The sequence below is a fragment of the Triturus cristatus genome, chromosome 3_2, assembly GCF_964204655.1.
Source record: "Triturus cristatus chromosome 3_2, aTriCri1.1, whole genome shotgun sequence".
NCBI lineage: Eukaryota > Metazoa > Chordata > Amphibia > Caudata > Salamandridae > Triturus > Triturus cristatus.
Window position 1 is genome coordinate 170,998,646 of NC_140584.1, and position 27,169 is coordinate 171,025,814.

At 43.4% G+C, this 27,169-nt stretch overlaps 1 protein-coding gene across 1 annotated transcript in view; it reads left to right on the forward strand.

Annotated features, from left to right (window-relative positions):
- Positions 1-27,169, forward strand: part of LOC146856971 (6-pyruvoyl tetrahydrobiopterin synthase-like) — a 178,173-nt gene that overhangs the window by 108,634 nt on the left and 42,370 nt on the right. Inside the window, exons 2-3 of the mRNA XM_085646786.1 lie at positions 1,574-1,653; positions 24,591-24,613. Of these exons, the coding sequence (XP_085502912.1) occupies positions 1,574-1,653; positions 24,591-24,613 (103 nt within the window). The remainder of the gene's footprint in view (positions 1-1,573; positions 1,654-24,590; positions 24,614-27,169) is intronic.

Sequence of the window (27,169 nt, forward strand, 5' to 3'; positions counted from 1 at the left end):
TTTGGCAGCCAGTCAATTTACTTCACGTGTTCAGAATAAGCAGACGTTTGTGCATGCGTAGAAGCCACAAGGAAAACAGAGACGCGGTCACCCTCCAAGGCCCAAATATGAACTATTAATAAAGTCAAAGAAAAACACGTTAGAATACAAACTTAAATGAATTCACTGTATACCACTTACTTCTACTCTAACACCATTTACTTAATAAATCTTTTGCATTAATGGCTTAGTAGTACTTGCATAGGTTAGTTTCAGCACAGCATGTGCGTTAGTGTGTTACTTTAAAGCGGCCATTTTAGAAGCTATTGCGCAGCTGCAAAGTTTTCCCCCTAAGCGACAGAAAACGTCATACTACGTAGATGCAGTAGACACATGCGCCGAAGAGTTCCTGCGTTTTCGGCGGCCATTTTAGGACACTCGGGTTAATTACTAGTGAAGCACATAGGAAAGCGTCCCCTACATACAATATGTTGAATGTGGTGCATTGTTAGTCCTCACGGACAGATTGATTATAGTGTTACAGGTTATTCGAGAGGATTGCATACAAGCACGTTTGTTTTTATGCGAAACCTTGCTCCATCACCTGCTGACTTCACTGTGAGGGCCAAAACTGGCTTAAATCCAGCTTTGGTGAACTCAGACGAAGGGAAAGAGAATTGCAGAGCTAAGGAAGCCTGCCAACGGAGAGTAACTGTTGATAGAATCTACCCTAGGGTTGGAGCCTTAGCTGGCTATGGCCCTGAAAGCTTGATAGCTAGTTTTAGTTTGGGCTAGGTCAGATGCCAGCTTTCCTTTCACTTGGGCCAGTTTGATCCGAAGTCTAAGCTAGTTTGCACCTGCAATTAGTGCTCTTGGCAAACTTTGGTGCATTTTGGGGTTTTATGTAAGTTTTACATTAGCAATTCTGGAAAGTTTTTAATTCCGCTTCTTAGGGGCATCACTTTTTCTGGACACAGCTCACTACTGGTGTGGTCATCTTTCTCAAGCACACACTATGGCACAGACACTATCTACTGTTTTAGCAATCTGAATATTCCTGCTAACTTGCTACTCAAATTGGATGTGCTACCTGATTTTTAACAGCCATAGGTTTCCTTTTGCTTGCTCATTGTACTGAATTTTTTATCTACTGTTTTTGTTGTCTGAATATTCCTGCTCATTAACTGCTTAAACTAGATGTGCCACCTGATTTTTAACAACAGTAAGCTTTCCTTTGCCTGTTCCTTGCACTGAGCTTTCCATCAACATACTGTTTTTTGCACTGCTAGTTGGATGACGTGTCATTTCACGCTGCTGATATATGGAGACTTGCCGATATGGATTATGGTTTATGCTATTTGCTGATTAGCCATCCCACTGCACTTTCGTAGATGGTCCCATTTTTCATCATGCTCTGCCTTTTCTGTAAATGATTTTGATACAATTTTATATTGCGTGTTTATATATATATTTGTAATGTTTTTTATGGTATTTTATGTGTTTGGGCCTTTATTTTATGCATATATAAACCAAATAAAGCTATTGATTGAAATCAACCGATATGAAAATACAATTTCTACTTATTTTTTTGCAGTAACTACTTGACTGAAGAGGAAAACAAGAAGATATTTGGTATTTGCAATTATCCAAATGGACATGGGCACAATTATAGAGGTAAATGATGTCAAAAGCTTAATGAATACATTGAATTAATGTGATTATTCTCCTAAATTCATGAACATCAACCCAAAGCAATTCAGTCTATTTTTTTCTACAACTGAATTAAATTAATACATTTTTTTATGATGGAGCTTGGAGATTTTAGCTTCATATAAAATTGGCCTTATATTTGTTGCGAAATGTTCATTTTTTGTGTTTCATTTTCAGATTTGCTGTGCTGTTTACTTCTTTCTCATTTGCTTTGTATTTCTTTGTTTTTTGCCTCAGTTTCGTCTTTAAATGCCTCTCCTCCGTGTCTCCCCTATTTGATAACATGACTATTTTTAAACTTCATCTTTCTTTTTCAAATATGTCCTTATATTGGAGGAGACCACGTAATACCAGCTCCTATGTGGTACCCAAACCTGTCGCATCCTCTACCTACCTAACAGTGAAGTTCTGTCTCGGGTTGGCGCTGATAGACTGCGTGGTTTTGCAAACATTCAGGAACCATTGTAGGAGTTACACAGTTTCCAGACATGTCGTCCGCTCTGTCTTTTCACAGTATCTCGTGATGGTGCTGCTGGACACTATTATAATGCTCTACTTTCAAACACTTGGTTGACCTGGTTGGGAAATCCCATAGTTTGTAGAACTTTTAACAAAAATGTCAAAGTCCCCAAGTAAAACACTTTCTCAGCATCTATATATAGACCTGTCACAGGGATTTCAGTTGTTATGCAATAGTCAATGGCTTCTACTAAGAAGGGCCTGTTTGAAAATAATTGCCAATGATGGAATAAACCCATTCTGATCTTTATTTATCAACCTTGTCACTGACTCTGATATCCTTTGGATTTAACCATCCTCCCCTGGAGCTTCACATTGAGGGGGTGACTTCTTCTAACGTCTCTGCTTTAATGAGGTAATTAAGACTTGAGCATATATCTTTGCCACATTAATGTCCTATGGGCTTATATCTTCTTGATACATTGTGTGAAAATGTTAAAGAAATATATATTGGTTCAATTTGTTAACTATCAGTGACCAGACCTCCAGTCCTCGAGTCTGTAATTTTAATGACGTTATTCTGGGTTTTACAGGTTCTAGCCCTCCATGCTAGCTGTTTCCTACTAAACTCTCCCTCCTCATAAAGTTGTTGAGCAAACGTTTCGGAATTGAGAACTTGCTTTTCGAGAACACAATTCTGCAGCTGCTGTTTTGCAGACTTTCTAAATAATTCAGTTTGCAGTCTGATGGATGCAGTTTAGCCTCTGGTAAATAGAAGGCTTCTGAGAGTTCTTTAAATGTTTTATTTTCTCTAGCTTTTTAAGATTGATATGAAAAATCATCTTTCCCCTCATCATAATATTCTAAGACAGGGTTCTTCCCAGATGTTTTCTATTGCAGCAGAACCCTTGTTTTCCACGAAACGTAGTCAAGTTCTATTGTCCATCTCATCCAAAAATATCTGTCGGAGAGTAAAACCATGTTTAGAGAACAATTGTAAACTGGCCCAATCATCGACGGGAGAATTATCTATAAACAAATTACAGTATGGTCTGAAAAACTGTTTGGGATAAATTAATGTATGGTATTCAATACTGAATCAGAAATGAGAAAGTATTCAATAAGAGAAGTGGATTGATAATGAGCTGAAAATATGTAAATTGTAGGGATTCATGGCGCACTAGTTCTCCCTTAAGCCTAGAAATTACTCCAGCAGTTTGTTGTGCTCTGTGACACAAGTAAATGCTGGCAGCCAAGTAAAGTTCAATGTTCCTTTATTAGGTAGCTGGTACAAGTAAATGAAGATGGTACACAAGTAAATCAGATAGGTAGTCCAGGTAAACAGGTGAAGTAGATGTAGGTTAGACATTAGTCAACCCTTAATTCCATGTGACAGCAAACCCCACCAGGAGCAGCCTGCCTGCTGCTCAGCACATCTCTAACTGTCATCCCTCACTTACACAGACACCCAACATTCCACGCATCACAGAATTCCCAACATTCTACAGTAAACATACACACTGGCTAAGCAGCAGGAAGATTGATAAACTACAAGATATAAGTAAACTATGCAAGACATAACACATCTCCCTCCTTTTAAAATGAAAAATGAAAATTGCAAATACAGGTAAAGATTAAGAGAAAAACTATACACAAGAAAAATTACAAAAGCAACAAACAGTTCAAAACCCAGGGATATGCAATAATGTAGACATCACGAGAGGGTCAGAGTCATTAGAAACAGAAAGAATGGATAACTTACAATCAATGAATTGAGTAAAATAACCCATCCTCTCTGTCAGGGTCCGGGCTCTGTGACTCTGGGTTTGCCTTCCCCTCCCCTACTCACCGATGTTTCCCCCTTTCAGTCCCCGGACCCTGTCTCAGCTTGGACGGCGTCACCCGAATCTCCCCCTTCCGGGTACTGGCCCTTTAAGGAATGGACCGACAGCTATGGACTCCGCCCAGGGGGGTGGAGCCCCGTCGAGGCAGCCGACGTGAAAAGGCCGTCAGCCAATAAGGAAGAGGTCGTCAGTGGGAAGGAGAAAGTGGAACGACGAGCCGAGGAACGGAGAGGAGACGAGGACGCGAGGCTTACCGCAGTATCGAGGACCCCAGAAGGCGAGACCACCGAGGAGCCTGGAGGCCAACGATCCCGTGAAGCGCCCTGCCACGGTCCCGGAGGACGGTGGCTTGAACAGGTACGGCAGCGTTTGCTGGGTACCGGGAGGCGGGTCGAGCATAGAGCCGAGGGAGGAGTGGGGCTGCCCGGTGCGGAATCTTGACCTCTGCGCGCTCCCCTCTCTCTCTCTATAAGGCCGCTTGCGGTGGTGGATTCCCTCCATTCACGACCCCAAGACCTGATAGCTGGTGATAACCCGCACACCCTTCCCTTTATTCAGACAAGACCTACATACACCTAATCAGTCCCTTTTTCTTTTGTTTTTGGGTATTCCAACCCCCCCGCACCATCGTCGGAGGACGACTGACTCAAAGGCCGAGGGGACAACACGAGCGACTTCGAAGAGGGAGCACCTATCCCCCTGAAGGAAGACGCCCAAGACTCTCCCCGCCCTCTTTCTATTTTGGATTGGGAACCTTTTGTTACGTGACTTTAACGTTACAGCCTTGCAAAACCGAGACACTGGAATATAGTTTAATAAACAACGTATAACTACCGCACCCGTGTCGCACAGGTTTCTGCCCACTCTTACAAGTGGTGGAGAATGTGGGCACGATAACCCCCCCGACAGCCGGCGGTATCATGGAGAACCTGATACAACATATAGTAGAGGGGCAGAAGAAGCTCGAATGGGCGGTAGAGCGACAGCTGTCCGTCGCCCAAGCGGACCGCGACACATTCCGTGATCTTTTGAAGGCACAGCTAGAGACTCTCATTAGGGTTGTTGAAGAGCCCACAACCTCCCCGGCCGGTCAGAGAACACAACGGGGTATCTCTGCGTTACCTACAGTGTCCCTGCAAAAGTATACCACCGGGGAGGATCCGGATGCCTTTCTCTTAAATTTTGAAAGAGCAGCCAGGGCCTCCGGCTGGCCGGTGACGAAATGGCCCTTTTATTTGGCCCCCCTCCTGACAGGCGAAGCACAAGCAGCATATCAGGTAGCTAACGCAGGGGGAGTCACGCCCTATGAAGAGATTAAGGCACTGATATTGGACCATTTAGGTCTGGACTCCGAAGCCTATCGACTGCGGTTTAGGAAGGAGAAGGGAGCCCCCGGCGACACACCCAAGACTCTCTATTCCAAACTGAAACTGGCCGCCGAGAAATGGCTCAAGCCCGCAGATCATAACAAGGATGACCTCATGAATGCCATCATCCTTGAGCAGTTCTTGGACTCACTACCCTTCAACACACAAAGATGGTTGCACCAACATGCCAACCTCGCCATAGAACAGGCAGTTGACATGGCCACTTCCTACTCTCGGGCTCAGCCACGGTTCCCCTCCTGGGAACCGGAAAAGTCCACCAAAGCCCCTCCGGTACCCCGAAAGGCCCTCCGACCCATCAGAGAACCAGAGAGGGTGCGTCAGGGTCGTTACGAACCTCCAGTGCCTCATGGGCCCCAATGCTTTGACTGTGGCCATATTGCACGGGCATGCCCCTGGAAAAAGACCGAGGAGCCGATGGATGTCAGATATCTTCCTCGAAGTCTTCTGTACACCGCCGAAGTGGGGTCATGCTTTCACGTAAGTCTAAGGATAAATGGGAACAGGGTATTAGCCCTTTTGGACTCAGGGTGTAGACTGTCCGTAATATGGGCTTCTTTGGTATGCCCACAACACATCCTCCCTAAGAGAACCATACTCATACGGTGTGTACACGGGGACGTACGTTCTTACCCAATGGCCCGTGTCTCCTTAGAAACCCCCAAAGGTTATCATGCATCGGTGTCGGTAGGGGTCCTGGAGTCTCTACCCGAAGAAGTTATCGTAGGAGTTGACAATCCAGACTTTTTCGCCCTATTTATGGACACCCTAAGGCAAACAAACCCCGGAATCTCCACAGGGAAAGAGAAACCCGCCTTTTTGATGGAAGAACCATGGCTAACAGATAAAGACTTCCGTTGGGCTCAGCATAACGATGCTTCTCTCGCACACGCCAGGGAAGCAGCCAGAACCACCCCAAAAGACCACCCACGCTCATATCCCCATTTTCTTATATCTCATGACCTACTCTACCGGTTGGCGGGACCCCGGGATAAACCCCAGTTACTGGTTCCCCGCGAATTTCGAGAGCAACTATTATTTGTTGCTCATTCCCACTTATTGGCTGGCCATGTAGGAGCCGAGAAAACCACCCAGGGATTGCTACGACACTTCTATTGGCCCGGAATCTATGCCCAGACCAAACAATACTGTAGGGAATGCCCCATCTGCCAAAAGAAGAATCCGTACACCCCCCCCTCCTGTTTCCCTAAAAGCCACTTCCTATAGTGGGGAAACCCTTTGAGCGGGTGGGCTTAGACCTCATCGGACCACTACCTAGGTCACCAAAAGGGTTCCAATATGTGTTGGTTTTAGTGGACTATTGCACGAGATTCCCAGAAGCCTTTCCCCTTCGAGCCCCCACTACTTCCAACATCGCTGATAAGTTAATTGAATACTTCTCTCGAGTAGTGTTTCCCCGACAGATACTCACGGATCAAGGGACACCCTTTTTTTCGAAACTCATGTCTCAGGTCTGTTGGATGTTGGACGTGAAACACATTAAAACATCGGTGTATCATCCACAGACCGATGGCTTGGTAGAACGTTACAATGGGACCTTGAAACTGACCCTGAAGAAGATGTTGAGCAGCGAGGGCAAGGCCTGGGATCGGCTCCTTCCCCTAGCTCTCTTTGTCATACGGGTACAGGTACAAAGTAGTCTCGGTTGTTCCTCTTTTGAATTGTTATATGGACGACAACCGAGAACCCTGTTAGAAATGACAAGAGAAACATGGGAAAAGGATCACCAAGATACCAACAGCCTGCTTGAGTATGCTCAACACCTACGCTCCAGGATAGGGAAGCTCCGGGACTTAGTCCACGCAAACTTAGAGAGAAAACAACTCAGTCAAAAGCAGGGATATGACAAAGGAAAGAAATGGAGAACCCTGAGGGTGGGCGATTGGGTTCTGATTCGATTACCCTCGTCCCTCTCAAAAGGGGTAAACTAGTGGAAGGGCCCCTTTGAAGTCCTAGAAACCATTGGGAAGACGACCTATAGAATCCGCCTGGGCCCTAACAAGACCCAATTATATCACATTAACATCCTAAAGAAATGGTTGGGACCCCTTCCCGTGGCCAATCATCTAGTGACAACCCTGGCCTTACCGGACTGCTCTCTGGAACACCTGGTCGTCAACCCAGAATTGACAAAAGACCAGAAGAAAGAAGTGTTAGACGTAACCCTCGAATTCAGATCACTCTTTTCAGACCTCCCCGGAAAAACTAGAATGGTAGAACATCGCATAATAACCGAGCAGGGAAAAGTGATAAAACAAAAACCATATCGTATTCCGGCCGCCAGAAGGAACACAGTCACCGAGGAGGTCCACAACATGCTGCCTATGGGGGTTATCCAACCTTCGCAGAGTGAGTGGTCCTCCCCTATCGTGCTGGTGCCGAAACCCGATGGGTCCATACGATTCTGCATTGACTTCCGTGGGGTAAACGCCATCTCCCAGTTAGACGCATATCCTCTCCCTAGAGTAGACAAACTGGTCGAGAAACTAGGGGAAGCCCAATATATTACGACCATAGATCTGACTAAAGGATATTGGCAGGTACCCCTGAGGACCACAGATCAAGAAAAGACGGCTTTCTCTACTCCTGAGGGCCTATTTGAGTTCACAGTGCTTCCCTTTGGGTTACACGGTGCCCCGGCAACTTTTCAGAGACTGATGAATAAAGTACTGTACCCCCATCAGCAGTATTCGGCAGCGTATCTGGATGACATCGTTATTTACAGCCCCACCTTGGAAAGAACATCTTAGACATGTTCACCAGATACTGCTAGCACTGAAATCCGCGGGATTACATATAAACGCAAAAAAATCCTGCGTAGGGTTTAACAAGGTGAAATTTCTGGGATACGTACTCGGGAACGGGTGTCTCGAACCACAGGAAGAAAAAGTGAAAGCCATAACCAACACACCCATACCCTCCACGAAACGAGAGTTCCGGGCCTTTTTGGGTCTCACCGGCTATTATCGCCGTTTCATTCCTCAATACTCTGCCCTTTCCGCTCCCCTTACCGATCTGTTACAAAAGGGGGTCCCCAACAGGGCCTTGCGAATGCCTTCTCCCGCAGTTCTTGCTGCTTTCAATGCCTTGAAAACGGCTATTACTAGCCATCCCGTATTGATCTCACCCGACCATTCCCGTCCCTTTATACTCCAGACGGACGCCTCCGATGTGGGTATAGGTGCCGTCCTCTCCCAGATCACCATTGACGGTACGGAACGTCCGGTCCTTTATGTCAGCAGGAAGCTCTTTTTGCGGGAACAACGCTATCCCACCATCGAGAAGGAGTGATTCGCCATCAAATGGGCGGTCGAGAAACTTCGGTATTACCTCGAGGGAACCCATTTTATCTTATACACCGACCACGCTCCTCTCGTGTGGATGAGTAGAAACAAGGGAAACAATTCTAGGGTGATGAGATGGTTCCTGTCCCTCCAACCCTTTTCCTTCGAAGTCCGCCATAGGAGAGGCGCCCTTAACGCAAATGCTGACTACCTGTCCCGTTTTTCATTCGGCCCCGATCGGGACGAATCTGGGGGTGGGTTGTGTCAGGGTCCAGGCTCTGTGACTCCGGTATTGCCTTCCCCTCCCCTACTCACCGATGTTTCCCCCTTTCAGTCTCCGGACCCTGTCTCAGCTTGGACGGCGTCACCCGAATCTCCCCCTTCTGGGTACTGGCCCTTTAAGGAATGGACCGACAGCTATGGACTCCGCCCAGGGGGGTGGAGTCCCGTCGAGGCAGCCGACGTGAAAAGGCCGTCAGCCAATGAGGAAGAGGTCGTCAGCGGGAAGGAGGAAGTGGAACGACGAGCCGAGGAACGGAGAGGAGACGAGGACGCGAGGCTTACTGCAGTATCGAGGACCCCAGAAGGCGAGACCACCGAGGAGCTTGGAGGCCAACGATCCCGTGAAGCGCCCTGCCACGGTCCCGGAGGACGGTGGCTTGAACAGGTACGGCAGCGTTTGCTGGGTACCGGGAGGCGGGTTGAGCATAGAGCCGAGGGAGGAGTGGGGCTGCCCGGTGCGGAATCTTGACCTCTGCGCGCTCCCCTCTCTCTCTCTATAAGGCCGCTTGCGGTGGTGGATTTCCTCCCTTCACGACCCCAAGACCTGATAGCTGGTGATAACCCGCACACCCTTCCCTTTATTCAGACAAGACCTACATACACCTAATCGGTCCCTTTTTCTTTTGTTTTTGGGTATTCCAACCCCCCCGCACCATCGTCGGAGGACGACTGACTCCAAGGCCGAGGGGACAACACGAGCGACTTCGAAGAGGGAGCACCTATCCCCCTGAAGGAAGACGCCCAAGACTCTCCCCGCCCTCTTTCTATTTTGGATTGGGAACCTTTTGTTACATGACTTTAACGTTACAGCCTTGCAAAACCGAGACACTGGAATATAGTTTAATAAACAACGTATAACTACCGCACCCGTGTCGCGCTGGTTTCTGCCCACTCTTACATTCTCCCAATAAATATAATGAGAAAAGTTTGTTGCAAATCACAAAGGGCAATAACACACCCCACAACTTCAATCCCAAAAACAATGGAACACATAAATAGACAAGATTTCTGGCATAAGGAAACTTACATACATTGTGAAGATGGAGCTAAAAAACAATCATTCACCCCTCATATGAGGTACAAACTCTTGGGATTGCGACCCATAAAGTCCACCCACCTGTAAGGGTCTAAGACTTTAACCATGTATATGGGACCATAAACCATAAAAACCGCCCTGTGCAGGGAACCGTACTCATGAACCAAAACCAACCCAGTGTAAGGGTTACATGTAATGTTAATTGAAGAAATCCCCATAAACATACCCCGCGTAAGGGTTACCAATCAAATAACTGTTAATTGAAATTGTACCCATGAACCAAAACCAACCCAGTGTAAGGGTTAAATAATATGTTAATTGATGGAGACCCAATAAACATACTCCGTGTCAGGGTTACCAACTCAAACAAATCAAACAAATGTAAATGCGAACCATACCCATGAACCCCCCCATGTAGGGGCTGAGTGTAACGTTTAATGAGAAAGGAACTCATATTAACCCACCCCTGTGTAGAGGCCGCGTGTAATGCTTTATGAGAAAGGGACTCTTTCCCAAACCCATGACCATCCCTCATGTAAGGGAGAATATTGTACAGCTAGCCACTAAGGACAAGACTAGGGCGTCCCTGGGGCAAGGGAACCTAAACTGTGGGAGCTGAAACACGTAAACAGTAAAATTCCTCCAGCATAATATTGCAAACTCTGTGTGCAAGGAAGGCACAGAAAATGATTGCTGAAGTGTACACCCACTGTAAAATGTTCCAAAAGAAATCATGTGAAATATACACATCTCCAAATACCCCTTGCGTTTACTGTATTAGCCAACGGATAGAAAATCACCAAGAAGTTCCAGGTGGATACCATACAAGGCACACCACAAATGACTACTTAACAAGTTGTGATCCTTCACATGTAAACTAGCGTGTAACTAGTTAATCAATAGAGTCACAACAAAAATGTGAGCAAGTCTGTCCTAATGGTGATTGGAGCTGCAACCACAGTCTTGCAAAACGGGCTGAAGTCGACACCATATATGTCTCCAGTGCATACTTTTCCTTGGCTCCTCAAACAGCGTGTGACAGGGCAGGACACAACCTTAGCTGGGAGCTGGAACAAACAATTGGGCCACCGAAAGTATTGAAAGAAAGTACCTATTGTGCGTGGCAGGCTCGATGAGGCCAGAGAATACACCCTAAAAGCAGGTCACCTTGATAGACACATGTCCTCTGTCCGAAACGCTCTTATGCGCTGCACATCCCGCATCCGTGCAAGGGCGTAGAACGTGGTTGGCAAAGAAAACGGAGGAAATCACATCCAACTACAAAATGGCGGCACGCTATGTACGTCGCACCAGATGGCACATGGCGCGTTCGTACATCAAAGCACCACACAGAAGCCGCACGTCGCGAAGACTTCACCACGTCGAAGAATCCACAAATGGAGGACATCACAGGGGATCCACAAAGACTTTGCTGGACACTGTGAAGAAGATAAGGCTGCACGCGCAGTAGCTTGCTTGACGCATCTTTTGAACAAGGTGCACGCGCTCAGTGTGTAGGCGCTGTGCACAGCTCGTGCCATAACTTCAAATGGCAGACGAGCGGTTGAACTGCCAAAAGTCCAAGGGGCGGCCGGGGACACAATTAAATTAAAATAGACCTACCCCCATAAGTCCACAGCTAGACATGTAACGTGGATGGCCGGGAAACAACCCCATACTGCTAGGCCTCCACATCAGACCAGCTCCATTTGAAGTGTCAAAGACAAAATGACCACAGCTGACCTTGTGCTTACACGGGTCTGTATTTGTGCACGACCAAGTGTGTAGATAACTCTGCTCCAGTGGAGATACAAATCATCATGTAGATGCAAGGAGCACGTATAAACATTATGCTGGCACCTCCAAAGTAGTGCCCACATCTGGCAGTAGACATACTTTGCGCAGCACAGAAGCCCATGTAGATCTTGACATGTACTTTATCCAAGCAGTGTGTGTACATGCCTCATCGCCAAAATATATTGTGCTCTGTGACACAAGTAAATGCTGGTAGCCAAGTAAGGTTCATGTGTAGTTTTATTCAGTAGCTGGTCCAAGTAAATGAAGATGGTACACAAGTAAATCAGATAGGTAGTCCAGGTAAACAGCTGAAGTAGATGTAGGTTATCCAGTAGTCAACCCTTTGTTCCATGTGACAGCAAACCCCACCAGGAGCAGCCTGCCTGCTTCTCAGCCCATCTCTTTCTGTCATTTCTCACTCACAGAGACACCCAACATTCTGTGCATCACTGAATTCCCAACATTCTAAGATAAACATACAAACTGGCTGAGCAGCAGGAAGATTGATAAAATACAAGATAGAAGTAAACTATGCAGAGGCATAACACAGTTTTCGATTTTCCTTGCACATTCTCAGGCTTACTTGAATCTAATTCTGATGACTGGACAAAATTGAAATCGCCTCCTATTTTTATGTTCTTTGGAAATCTCGCTTACTGAAGAATTAAGTTATAGATATGCTCTGGATCATCAAAAATTGAAATGGAGAACGAGACAATCATAAAAGAGATTTGATTCAGTTGAATTTCCACAATAACCCACTTCCCCACATCATTAGCTACTGTTCTAGCTATTATTCCATACATTTTGTTATTAGTGATTGGTGAGCAATCCCTTTGTGCACAGCTGAAACAGAACTGCTCCGAACTGGTGGAATGGATCCCTATTAAGCATGTTTTCCCTTCTTGATATGAGTGTCCTGCAGTAGCACAACTTTTGCTTTTTATTAGGCTTCCTAACCTACATTTGCTTTTCAAATCAAATCAAATAAACTTTATTTAGTTTTAGAAATATAAAACCATAAAAGTTGACAATACATAAAAAATAATTATAATTTCCTAACAGTTTGGTGTAGTACCTCCAGAAACGTTCCAAGATTAGCTCGGTAGTGCTCAGCTGCTGTACTTGTTCATCTAGTACCTCTAGAATCGCCTCATCATCTTGCCGGAGTTGTAGCAAGGGGGCCAAGGTGGGGCCTGGGCATTCACCTTCACCATAAATTTGAGGAACTGTGTATTTTCCCAGATAGTTAAACTTGCTCTGTGCAGTCTTATGATAATCATCAATCTCAACCTTGATGCTACCCAGAAGACCTGTCTGCTATCTCCCAATGCTGTGTTTCCAAATCTGCAATCTCTACTGCTAGTCGAACCAGATGGCTTTGGAATGATCGCAGGACTCCAGTATGTTTGAATAGGGTTATTCCTCTTATATAGACATTGAACGCCTCCCACACTGTTGTGAACCAATATTTGTGGTAAAATATTCTCGGTTAGCCAGTGCTAGTTCATCTCTGAACACTGTATCCAATAATGTATATGGGGAAAAGTGCCTTGTAAATGCAGCTGACCACCCTGTGTGCAGCTCCGGCTCAAGCACTAAGAGTAAATGATCTGAGTATGTACGTGGGAGGGGCTAACATTCATATTGCGGGACATGGTGGACTAGCTTGCATGACAATCGCCAAAAGTCAGTGTGAGTTTGGATATTGTGCACTGTAGAATAGTGTGTAGAAAGTCCTCCCGTAGGGGGCTGGTTACAGCAGATGCCCAGCAGTCCACTGTGATCTGCTATGTCTGTCATGGTGCAGCTTGCCGCCGAACTAGGATCGGTCATGGTGCCAAAGAGCAGTGTGTGTGTTCTATAACAAATATGTCAGAGAAGGTCCCATGCCCCAGCAGATCCAAGAGAAGTTGTCCTACAAAGTGTTACATATTGTCTATATTGGTGAATTCAGCTATGCCCATGATTCTGAGGTTGTTCCTTCTCGAGTAGGCTTCCAGGTCCTCCATTTTTGATTGCAACACAAGAAGGAGTTTGTTTATTCATTGTTGTGTATATGGGAGAGTGACTTGTTCGTCTTCTGCTTCTGAAAATGTGTGCTCCACCATGTCCAGGCATTCCACATGTTTGTCCATTCTTTCAGACATGGGGTTCATTCTGAAGGTTAGAGCATCGACTTTGCCCTCAATTTTGATGTGGCTCAGCTGCGTGACCTCTAGGATTTGTTTCAGGTCTGTTTCTGTCTCTCGGCTAGATTCTTTCTTCACTTCTCCTGAGTCGCTTGCCTGCTCACGTCTGACACTGGTCGAGCTTCAAATTGGGCTGTGTTGTCCATTTTGCCCATTGCTGTGAGCAGTGGTCATGGTGTCCTGCCCTCAGGTGCCTCCTCAGCAGGACAGCTGATTAGAGGGGTTCAGCACACCACCAAGTGTTATGTACCCCAATCTAGGCCTAAATAGCTAAATGACCTTTCACCTACATTTGTGCTACCTTGCGGACCTTTAACCCAGTTATGTGCTGAATAAATGTTGATTGATTTCCTTTAAACTAGCCTCATTTATTATGCATGAGGACTTTTAGAAAAGTCCCCTGCACATGACACACATGACGTACATAACAAGATCAACATACTCTGTATAAAAGTCATGGTCATCTTAATCCTAGGGCGAAAGAACTACTTTGCATAATTACAGGTATTGATTTAGGCTCATTTACATATTCGTGCTCACAACATAGTGATTGAATTAGGAACCCAGAGGCTATCTTTATGGTATAAAAGAACCATACCTACAGTAGATAGACAAAGGAGAAGCTTCCACGCTGACACAAGACACTGAGGTCCCGGCCTGCAGAAGCTACAACACGCAGTGGTTTGACATCCCTTGCTAGGTTCCAACTCAAGACCAAGACAGGGTCCTTCATTCTCTTCCATCATGTAATGGGGTTGGCTCTTTCCTAGGGGATTCTTGGCTTTACACCCACATACATGCTATGTACACTTAGGTACACTCAGGTAGGGTTGCATCGTAGGAGTATGCTTGATTAGAGTCATGTATATATGCCTGCATATATTCACTGTTTTAGCACCATGGTAGAATTCTATATGTTATTTACTCTGTTGGTGCTTGTAATCTTATACGTTTCCTTCTGTCTGATGATTGTCGCAGCAAACATGTTTTATACTAAGATGATTTAATAAAGGAGGGTGCACCAGAAAGGAAGTCAAGGTCTTCAGAGTAAGTCCAGTTTCTTTTATTCTTCAAATATAGTCAAAGATTGGACATCAGCCAACGCGTTTCGTTCCATACAATGGAACTTAATCAGGGCTCAAATCAATTGACACGAGACAGCACATGAATAAATGAGCATTGTTTGGGCGTACTATTGATTCTTTCACCTCTTGGTGTATGTTTTCGGTTTTGGTGTCATTGTCACACTGGGGTGCCTTCCTGAGATGATCCATTCGAATACAGTTTATTTTGAATTTGAATTGTTATATGACATCTCAGACATCAACATTTTTACCTACCGTGTTTTTATAACTATTGGTTTGTACTATTTTTGTGAGTTATCGAAATTGACTCATGCAGCTTAACTGTGTTTGTGTTTATGTATTTTAGTGTAAGTTTTGTATTTTGTCCTTAAGACATGTTTGTGTTATTGTCATATGTCACTTTTTCATGTTGCCTTTTGTGATATTTGCGTTCTTAATGATGGTGTCTTTTTATTTGTTGTATTTATTCACGTGCTGTGCCATGTCAGCCCTGATGAAGTTCCATTGTATGGAACGAAACGCGTTGGCTGATGTCCAATCTTTGACTATATTTGAAGAATAAAAGACACTGCATGGACTTACTCTGATGACCTTGACTTCCTTTCTGGTGCACCCTCATTTATGAAAAAATTGCTTGTCTATGGATGTCAGTGGAACCACATTGCGGCGGGTTCTGGAGGTGCTACGCACAGAAATTTGAATTGAACTTGAATAGGGATTAACGTGCAGCCGCTCTTGTGCTTTTGAATACTTATTCTAGAATGATGCTAGTTCAATAAATACTTATTGAAAAACGTCCCCATTGTTTATTATCTGTATCTCTCTGAGACTAAGTGAGCATGATTGACTCAGCAAAAAGTACTGTACTGTTTTCACAATCCCTGAGAGATCAAGGGTTGCCATGTTTGATACTTGACAGCAACTATTCACTCCATGGTAAGGTTAAGGGGATTATGGTGGCACTCTGAGTTAGTTGGTCTAAAGGCTGACATATCCTTTGGGGGTGTCCAGAATCAGTCTAGACACCAATCCCTTAGTTTATGTTGTCTAAACGCGCAGATCCTATGTATTATTAGGAACTACACAACACAAGAACCTTGGGTTAAACCCTGCTGAATACACACTAGTTCCTCACCAGCCCAGATCCCAACAACAGTTCTTCTGACCCTCAGGCGTGGGGTCTCCCTCAACCAGGTAGACTCCTGCAGTGGGAAGGGTCTTCCACCAGCCCCTACCAAGAGTGGATTATCTCTGTGACAGCCTGTGTCCATTGCACACAGAATGTCACAATCCAGAAAGCGACGCTCGTATCTCTTCGGCGGCCCTACACTACTACATGCAGGATGTAAATTAGAAGGGAGGATGCCCCCTCATGTTATCTCCATAAAAGATATCATTATTGATCGAAGCTCCCTGAGGCGTTTTTATGTTTTAAATGTCATGTTGGGGAAAACCGGAAAACTGAATTCACCTGAGGCTTAAAAAAGTGTTGTTTTGTTGCTTTCGATAGAATTCTCTCTTGTATTCTGTAATCACCAAAATTCACAAGCATTATCTAAGGGTGTACGATTTTTAGATATTCTATGAAAGGTACTTGTATGATCTCATCATGGTTAGTTTTGAGTTCTGATTAAATCCTCTATGAACTCTACAACAGAGGAGGCTGATTTTTTTTCTTTTGGATATTCTAATAAATCATAAATTTGTTCAGCTTAATCGGTTTTCATGGTACTCAAGTTGCATCTTAATGCTACTTAGCTCTTTTGTGTGAGAGCAGCTCACTTTCACCAGTCCTCCTTGAGCCTCCTCAAGATCAAAGTCTCTAGCTTTAAATTCTTCAAGTTGATTCATAATAAGTATTGAATATCCTTTTTTAAGTATCTTAGCGTTCAAGGAGGAGAGCTGGATTACTTTTATTGTTTGTCCATTGAAACAGTAGTCAACAGTGCTTCATCTATCTCACTTGGAATTTCGGCCCCAGGGCTGGTTACAGTTGGGCTGACACTTTTATTTGATCGATGGGCACCATGTTGCAGAGTCCCAGTACAGGTTCTTCCCTATTTGTGTTTGGGATGGTGGAGAACTGCTCAGGCAGCCATGATTTCTCGACATCCTAGATGTGAGTTTAAGGGACCGAAGGGATCAACGGGGTCCTCCTTTTTTCCTTTTGTGTGCATATGGTACATTAGTGCCTGTGTTGTTGGTGGGATTCTTTTTGTGCAGAAAGGGGCACAAAAACAATCCTGGGACGCATTTTCCACTTTCTATGTGTGCTGCAGAATACAGCATACATGGAAAGAGGAAAAAAGAGGAGAAATAAAGGTATTTCTCGTCGTTGCACCCCCATGGGGAGGCATACGGTTTTGGCATATCCCCAGGTTTGCATGGTTTTGTAAATCTGGGAAAGCATCAAACTCCATGGGTGTAGTGTGGGAACACCCACCGCAATGCCCATGAAATGCCTCCTTAGCGCAGAATAAGGCAATGCCATGATTTGCACTGCCTTGCCTTACTCCATGTCTATGAAGCCATTCAAAGCCACACTGTGTGGCTTTGCTTGATCTCATAATATGATTTTGTGATTTGCGCCACCAGAGTGTCACAAAAATTGATGATACGGTGGCATAAGGGGCTCATAAATATGCCCCTTAGTGTAACAAAGTGTAAACAAAATTACCAAGATTATGCCAAATTGCATAATTTCAGGGTAAAATTTGAATGCAAGATTTACAGCTCAGGTAATTTTTGAATGCCAGCGTCATTTCAGGTCAAATGTTTAGCCAAGCTAATTTTTGATTGTGAAGCTACAATTCTAAACGTGAGTGGCTATGTTTTGGTCATGAGCATCTGTTAATTTAACATGGGCAATCAAAAAACATTTCAGGTCATTTTTTTACCTCAAGCAGACTGTTCAGGTAATATTTTACCACAAATCTGAAAATCTGAATACAAGCATCATTCTTTGGAATTACAGAATTTACCTAAAAATTATATTTTCAGTTGCATTTCTACCCAAACAGACAGTAATTTCAGATACTTTTGTGGCGATTTCATATATTTACGGTACAGCAAATTATACAAGTTTTGTACAGCAAACTACACAAGTTTTGCACATCCCTAATGATTATCAGTCGTCCCACATAATAATGATTTATTCCCCCATAGAGAAAAACAGAGAATGTTTTGCATCCCCTTCCAATAAAGCAGTATTTCCCAAACTGTGGATCGGTGCTCACCGGTGAGTTACAAGCCAATTTTAGGTGGGTCACAAAGGTCCTGGTATATGTAAGTAATCACATGTTTATTATTGATATTCACTAATTAATGGACAGTATGAGCTGAATTCCCACAGGCAGCTGTGAATCGGAAGACTCTGGAAAATCTCCAAGCGTGGTCACCAGGGCATTTTTGTTGCCGACGGACAGAAGTTTCCACCGTCACACTCACCTTCACGGCATGTGGTTAGATCCTGGCTGCACTAGTGTATTTCTGAATGCCTTTCCAGGTCTAGGGAGTTCCAGAGGGTTGTGTCATCCTTTTGGTGGTTCTGAAGGCAGTCTGGAAACCTAGACGCTCTTGTTCATCTGCGTCTCTCCCCAGAACAGGTAGCTGTGGAACTTGACTATTCACTCATAGCAATAGCTGCCATGTTGAACAGGGTAAATGGCAACATCTGAAGTGCATGTCAGAGGGTGCCATGCATCATTTGTTGCTGTATTCTCATGTCAAATCTATTGAAGTTTATCTGGATGGGTATCAGACCATTAAAAACAGATCAAGTCTGTACCCTCAGTTTGCTTTGGATCACTCAAACCCCTTGGCAAAGTCCACCCTTTTGTTTGTCAATACCTTTATCCAATTGAGCTCAACATGTGTGGTTTTGCTACTGGTCTAGTATAACATCCTCAACCTAGGGCTTATGGGTGAACCTCTGGATGAAAGTACAGAGCATCTAAAATCTTGCTGTCCAGAAGATTTACTACCAAAGGAAATGTAATCATGTTTCATCAGCCTGCAGGCAGCTCCACTGGTTGTCCGCAGCCCAAGGAACATTCATGGCAGAGAATGTTCTTGCCTTTGTGACCACTTTTTGGTCCATAAGTCCACACTCAGTTTGTGCTTTAGCTCCAGCGGGCTTTCAATTATTCCTCATACTTATAAGGCACAGATTCAAAGTCCGGCCTTATTTGTTCTTGGCCCTAAAGCCTTTAATGTTCTTTCTCTGCCCTTCAGAGCAATCCTACCTACCTGCACTGTGGAACATCCCTTAAAACCTTTTGATTTTTCTTATTGATATTCATGATGTTTTTTCCCGTTTCTATCACCATCCTCTCTAGCACTAAGATACCTTCGGAAAATTTGGTGATTTATATATAGAATTATAGATGGGTAACTGTGAATTATGGAGATGTTTTTCACCAAGGCTCTCTGCGTGACATCAAATAGACGAGAGCAAAAAAAAAAAACTGATTTCATTGATTACCCTCTATAATTTTATGTTATGTATGCTCCTCCCCAAATCATCTACCTCTGCTTTGATGTGTTACAGAGAGGCAGTGGAGTAATGGGAGAGCCTTACTTAACATGGCCTCCCCACACTGTCCCAATTTTTTTAAAAAATCTGACCTCCTATCACCTATCCCCACCACATTCTATGCCTTCCCTTTCTTCTCCTTCAGAAGCTGTGGTGTCTGCACTCCAGCACTACTTTGACTGCAGCTTTGACCCCTTGGGTAAAGGACTATACTATCAAGTGGTCAGTATATAGTGATCACAATCCCATTAGCTTGACATTGGCAGGTGGCTTTAAAAAAATCCAAAAATGGTTAGACCGGTTCGCACCCTGGATGTTCGTCCCACAGATCAGGCCCGTAGACTCAAATGGTGCTCGATAGTACCGGGGGACTTTCAGGCAAATTTGTCATACACCGTTGGAAAAGAGATGAACCTCTGTTTAGATGTCAAATCGAGGGACAGTGAGGTCCTTATGGCATATATTAAAATTTGTGGCTTCTGATCTTAAATGCCCGGTTAAGGATTCCCAATGCAAAGGGGAGAGATGGTTTGACCATAATTGCTCAGTCGCCCACCGAAAGCTGTTAGTAGCCTTAAAAGCAAAATCAGAGAACAGGTCTGCCCTAGCTGCGTTAAGGATAACATATAAATTGGCAATCCACAAACGCAAAAACGAGATCAAACAAGAGGCATGGAATGATCTGCTTTCTATTGACGTCATCAAAAATAGTGCCAAATTTTTGGACATTGTCAACAAACCTATCTTTCAAGATTCCATTGTCTCTCCCTTAGATTGTATCATACAGGAGCAAGATTGGTTTAATCATTTCAAACTGATGTATGGGGACCAGGGTTCTCCAGCTATTTCTTTTGAAGTTAAAGCTTATACTCTGATGTTTACAGAGTTAGAAGTTGCGGAGGCCATAGCTCAAATGACGGGCAATAAAGCCCCCGGACCAGATGGTGTCCCAGCCGATCTTTTTAAGTCTGACACTATATTTTGGTCGAAAATATTGGCTCATGTTTTTAACTCGGCTTGTAAATTAGGACTCCCTAGGTCATGGTCAGAGTCAGTAATTGTCCCAATTTTAAAAAAAGGAGACAGAGGGGACGCAAGCTGTTATAGACCAATATCGCTTATTGACTCTACAGTTAAGGTACTGGGCAGGGTGATACTTGGAAAATTGACAGCTTGGTTAGCTGAATCCAATATGCTTTCGAATCTGCAATACGGCTTCAGGAAAGGAAGAGGCACTATAGATCAATGCCTCAATCTGCACCTTTTAATCGGGAAGTATACCATTGCCAGGAAGGGAACATTCTACTTGGCATTTATGGACCTTTCCTCGGCATTCGACCGAGTCAATAGGTCAAAACTATGGTCAATGCTTCTCAATTTAGGTGTCGATAAAAATATCGTCTATTTCCTTGCCGATCTGCATAGGGACCTGACCGCTACTGTGAGGTATGACCAAAGGGGGAATTGCACACAGAGAATATGTATTGCAAATGGTGTGAGGCAGGGGTGTATTTTTGCCCTTTTACTTTTTACCCTTTATATTAATAATTTGGAGCAAGTTTTAGGACAAGCTAGTAAAGACATCCCGCGTGTGGGGGCTCGATTGATCCCGGCACTCCTTTACGCGGATGACGCCGCATTGTTAGCAAGAACGGCGGTTGGTTTACAACTTCTTTTAAATTCCTTTGCTACATTTATGAAATCTCTGGACTTAAGTGTAAACTTTGCAAAATCGCATATAATGATAACTGGCACTAAGCCGAGAAGGGTTAAAACACTTCATTGTGAGGGCAACGTGATCACTAGGGTCACAATTTTCCCCTATTTGGGCGTTCTATTTGACGAACGAGGCACATGGACTCCGCAATTACATGAAAAAAAGAATGTTTTGGCAAGATCCACATCCGCAGTTTTAGCTTTTGCCCGCAAATTAGGGGCAAAACCAATGCAAGCTCTTTTAAAAATATATGGCGCAAAATGTATCTCTATTGCAATCTATGGTTCAGACATTTGGGGTTTTCGTAAGGCAAGTAATATTCAAGCTGTTGAGAACAAATTTCTAAGAAATTTGTTAGTGGTGCCACAATCCTCACCTACATATATAATTCACCAAGAGTTGGGGATTGGTTTTATTGAGGACCAAATTGCATTAGCACCTCTCTTGAAATGGATCACAACCTGGTTAAACCCCGAATTAGCACTGAACCGTGAGATATTAAATGATTGCCTGGCCCTAGACCAAGCTAGCCACATCCCTTGGTTAAGCCATGTTAAAGGCTTGGCGGTGAAACTGGGTCGTCCAGACTTATTTAACTCACCAGCGAAAATAGTCAAGGGTGACTTGCAGTGGGTAAAACGTTCTTATTTATATATGGCGGCCATGGAAAGAGAAGAAAGGGAGCTGATAAAACCAACAGTACGCGATCATCAATTACTAAAAACCTCCCCTGCAATGGAACCATATTTGATTGTGGTATCTAACCCTAACCACCGCTTCCTCTTGACAAGATTTAGATTAAATCAATTACATTTCCTTCTTGCTGAACCCCCGGGTTGGAGAAAGGTGGAGGATCTGGGTGTGTGTTCTTGCGATAATTTTTCTGTGCAGGATACAATAAAATATCTTTTTTTGTGAGCATTTTTTGCACATTCGAAAGCGTTTTATTCTCCCAATTCTAAAAGACAAGGGCTTTTTACAAGTTAAACCGGCATTAATGTATCTACAGTTGCTATCCAATGTCTGGGAGATTTTTAGCATAGCAAGTTTTCTTACTGCTGCAAATAGGATAAAGAAGAAAAAAAAGAAATTGAGTGATTTTTAAGATTGTGATTACATTGATTGATCTTCATGTTTTAAGGTTTTTATGAGGGGATACTTTTGTTTCTCCTTCCTGACTCATTAAGATTAAATTGTGCAGTTAATTAATGTGGGGGATAATAACTGAGATTGATCTTTATGATTCAGCTTATATTAATTGACTTACATGTCTTATGGTTTTTCTATAAATGGTACATTATAGATTGTCTGTTTGTGACCACTTAATGCGTAGACTTGCGTAAAAACTTTCTTGCTGCTAATTAATATTTTAATAATTTTATCCTTTTTGTATAGTATGCTTTTATGGTTCTAATTAACCGAATAAAGTACTTTGACTGACTGACTGACTGCCTCTCACAGAGACAAGCCAGAGCAGCCTGGAATTCCGTTATGATGTAGCAACACAAAGATACGAGATCTGAAGCCCACAGTTGCTATATCACAGCAGTGAATTATCAGGTTTAGAACCTGACAATCAGTGAGAGCCCTTCATAGTAAATAGATAAACAATAATAATTCCATTACTATCCTATTCAGTGGCGTGCAAGGGAGGGGTGGTGGCCTCTCCCCCCCGCTCTTCTATGCGCATATCACAGGAATATAGCTAGCACCACCCGCACTCTTAAGGCCGCCACAGGCGGCAAACGCAGGTACCACCACAGGTGGCAAAGTGGCTAGCTACACAACTGGGAATATTTCTTGACAGCAACTTTGGAATCTATGGCTTTTTAGATTGTTTGGATACAAATTACACCTTAAAATTAATTTCTTGGCCCCATGTTTCCAATTACTACTTGGAGGGAGTGCTTCTGTAAAACACCTTCAGCAATTATGGCTTGCTCATCGTGTGCAAATCATATAGGGTACTTCCCCCTCACTACTTACACACTGCCACCGATAGACTTAATCAAACATCACCTTCCATGCCCACCAATTGAAACTCCCCCTAAAAAGGACTAACTGAGATGGACCACCAGTGGCATTCCGTGTACCATCAGTACTATTACCATTGCCTGCATTTCTCAACAATTTTAATAAAATATCGGTGGTAGTAATATGGTATACCAAGGCCAGAAACGTTGCTACACTGCACAGTACAATCTTGCTGGGAATGTTAATTTAGCACAGGTGTTAGTTACTTCCCGAAGACGGTCAGTATTCATTAACTTCTCTTGTTTGAAGTTCCTAAAATAGAAACCATATTCTTGTATCCGAATTTTGAGTAAATTGCTAATAGTGTTTACATCTTTGGGATTTTGTGTAGCAACTGAAGGGTTTGACCCAACTGTCCTACTAATAAGTAATAGCTTTTCTCTGTAAAGTGTCTTAGGGCCAGATGTATGAAGAAAACATTTTGCAATTTCCTTATTGCGAATCCTTGTGATTCGCAATTAGGAAATCAGCATGTATGAAAGTGTTTTAAGCACTTTCTGTGATTTCCAGTAAATCGCAAATGGCCTACCTCATGAATATTAATGAGGTAGTTCGCAATTTGCAATCCATTAAGAATCGCAAAAATCACAGTGATGGTGACCTGCTGAGGTCAGCTGACCACCATGTCTGAGATTGCTTTTAAATAAAGCAAAACCAAATTCTGTAAAGCAGCCCTTTTTCCTTAAAGGAAAACAGGATAATTTACAAAAAGAAAAATTAAATGTTTTCATGTAATTTTTGAAGAGCAGACCACTGACTTCTCTTAAAAAATGCTTTTAAAAACATTCACAAAGGGGAAGGGGTCCCTTGGGGACCCATTCCCATTTGCGAATGGATTACCACCTACTTGAAGTAGGTGGTAAAATGCAAATGTTTTGAGACAGCATTTCGGTCGCAAAACATTCATACTTACAGATGTGATTCAGTATTAGGAAGGGACGCCCTAAACATGCTCCTTTCTAATACCGAATTGCAAACCCAAATTGTAATTTGGTAACTGGTTACCGAATCTCAATTTGGGTTTGATACATGTGAAAAACCTTTTTTGCATTCGCGAACAGGCCGATTCTACGAATCATCCCATTTGTGACCTCAAAAAGGGTTCCTACATGTGGCCCATAGGATCTTAAAATTAACAATTGTCATTTCATCATCACATTTGCATCAGCTTTGGTTATGTTGTGTATAATCATAATCAAGTAACATATTCTCTTTTCTTTTTTTCCAACAGTTATAGTGACTGTACGAGGAGAAGTAAGATCCTTTACTTTTTTCATTTCATATTCTAATTTTATTTTCATGTATACATATAAAGACATGGACATAAACTGCTTTTGCTAGACCTGTTTTTACAGAACATTAACTATATTAAAATAAATGATGTATAGTGGAATAGAATGATGTAAAATTGATTCAAGATTCAGTCCTATCTATTTTTTTCATTACATTTTAAATGAAGACCAATATTTTCACTTGACAGGAGGGGATCTCACACAAAAAACCCACCTCTCTGAAATTGAGGGCCATATTTCTCATTATTGCAAGCAGCACAAGGCAGCACGTCACCTTGCTGCGCTACGTGAAAGTGAGAAGGCAGGAGTGTGTCATATCTATTAAGATATGGTGCATTCCTGCTCTCTGCCTATGCTTGCACACAAACTGCTGCGAAGTGCCAATGCAGACCCCCTGCAAGGGTGCCTGCGTTACAGGTAGGATTGTTTTAGTGCAGGATGGGGCCCCTTGCTGCACAAAAAAAATCCTCTGAGGCTATTCCCATTCTACATATGCTGCAGAATGCAGCACACATAAAACAAGGAAAAATTAGTAGAAATAAAGATATTTTTCCTTGTTACGCCTCTCCTTGGGAGGCGTCTACTCTGATGCATTCCCAGGTCTAGCAGTATTGGTAAATCTGGGAATGCTTCAGAATTCATGGGTGGATACATGGGAACACCCACACTCCACTCCCTTCAACAGAGTAACTCAAAGCATTTGCTTGAGCTGTCTTGTGATACTGTAGATTTACCAAGCACCTCTGGCCTTGCGTGGATTGGTAAATCTAATATAAGTTTTGCATCCCCCTTGTGCTACCTTGCTCGGCATATTGACGATGGAAAACTTTGTTGAATATACCCCTGAATATCTATTCATGCCAAAACAATTAATTCCTGTAAGCCTTCTTGCTATTCCTTTATCAGATTTAGTGAAGCCTGAGTAGGGGTGTCCAATTTCTATTATTTATTATTATTTTTATTATATTTATTATTATTACATTTATATTATTTTCACTTTTAATCAAATCCAGCCATAGAAAATATATGTTGCCTCTTGATTTGAAAGTTTAGCTTTTGGATATTTTTATGTTAGCAATGACCATTGCATGGAGACTTTTTCTGGGTTGGTTTAACCTTCTTGACATACATTTTCACTGAAGGAATGATTTTCCTGAAATAAAGGGGGAGAGTGTCAAACTTGGCATCCTGCAAAGTCTCAACGAAATTTCTAGTAGCATTCCATCTAATTATTTCAAGGGATCACGCCATTTATCAGCCAAGTAAAAGTCAAATGAAGCAGAACCCAACCAAAGTACAATTTTATTATAATGTAAAGTAATATGGTTTATGAATGTTTCACATTTTCCAAATATATAAACTCCTGGGAGCATATTTGCAAGAACTAACACATCAGCGTTGATGCGTCAGATTTCCTGAGCCTGACGCAAATGCCCTAACAGCTCCATGGATGCGCTGTATCTACAATGCAGTGCTCCATGGCGCAAGGATTCAAGCATGCATCAGAAATTCTGATGCATCTTTGGGTCTAAAGTGACACATTGCTGGAGTTGGTAGTAAGACTGAAGCAACTCTAGCAATGCGTCAAAACAGAGGGGCGAGTACCATGGTAAAAGCCTTGCATCAATCCTTATGCCTGGTTTGAGAAGGCATAGGGACTTTGATGCAGTAAAGTCGTAGAGTGACGCAGTCAAAAGTTGTAAAGTTCACTGCGTCAGTTCTACGTGGCTTTTAAAGTGGGAACGCCTACCCAGCATACATTATACCTGGCAAAGGTACAATGTGATGCTACCCTTTACAAACTGACACATTGGGCCTAACCCATCAGTTTATAAATATGGAGCAGTGTGAAGCACTGACTGCACCGTCACCCTGCATCAAAACAAATGATGTTGCAGCGGTGCTAGCTCCTTGCAAATATGCCCCTTGATGCTTTGGTGTAGAAATTATCTGCAGTGCTCGATTTGCAGACAGGGATGTGGCTTCATGGAGGAAGCCCATGTACATGCCCTAGCCAGGTGAATCTGTGTGGTGTGAACGTATAGTTTTCTTTCCAGATGTGGTCCTTGGGGGAGTGAAGGGTCTTGCGTTTTACAGTGCCATCCAGAGTTGAGTTGCTTTATGCCTGGATTGCCTCTGTGGAGTTTACCACAGTAAGTTTGTAAGTCTTCTGACCTTTGTCATTATTTGATCTGACCAATCCCCTTATTGCCCTAGCTAGTCATTGCCTTTCCTAGTTCTTGGTGGTAGTTTTTGCCTTGTAAGTTGCTAACACTGTTGTGTTCTTCTGTGACGCTACAGCTGTCACATTAGAAGAATGACCTGATTTTTTCTTTAGATATGGTGGAAAGAGCATTGCCTGCAATCAGTCTTGAGGGAAACCGGGCCAGGGGCAGGGTTACATCTCCAAGGCATCCCTGGGGCTTTATACTGATCACTTCTGCTGGAAGGTGGCTACTGGACCCCTGAGGTATATTTAAGTTGCCACAGGCCCCCGCAACTAGGGCATGAAACCGGA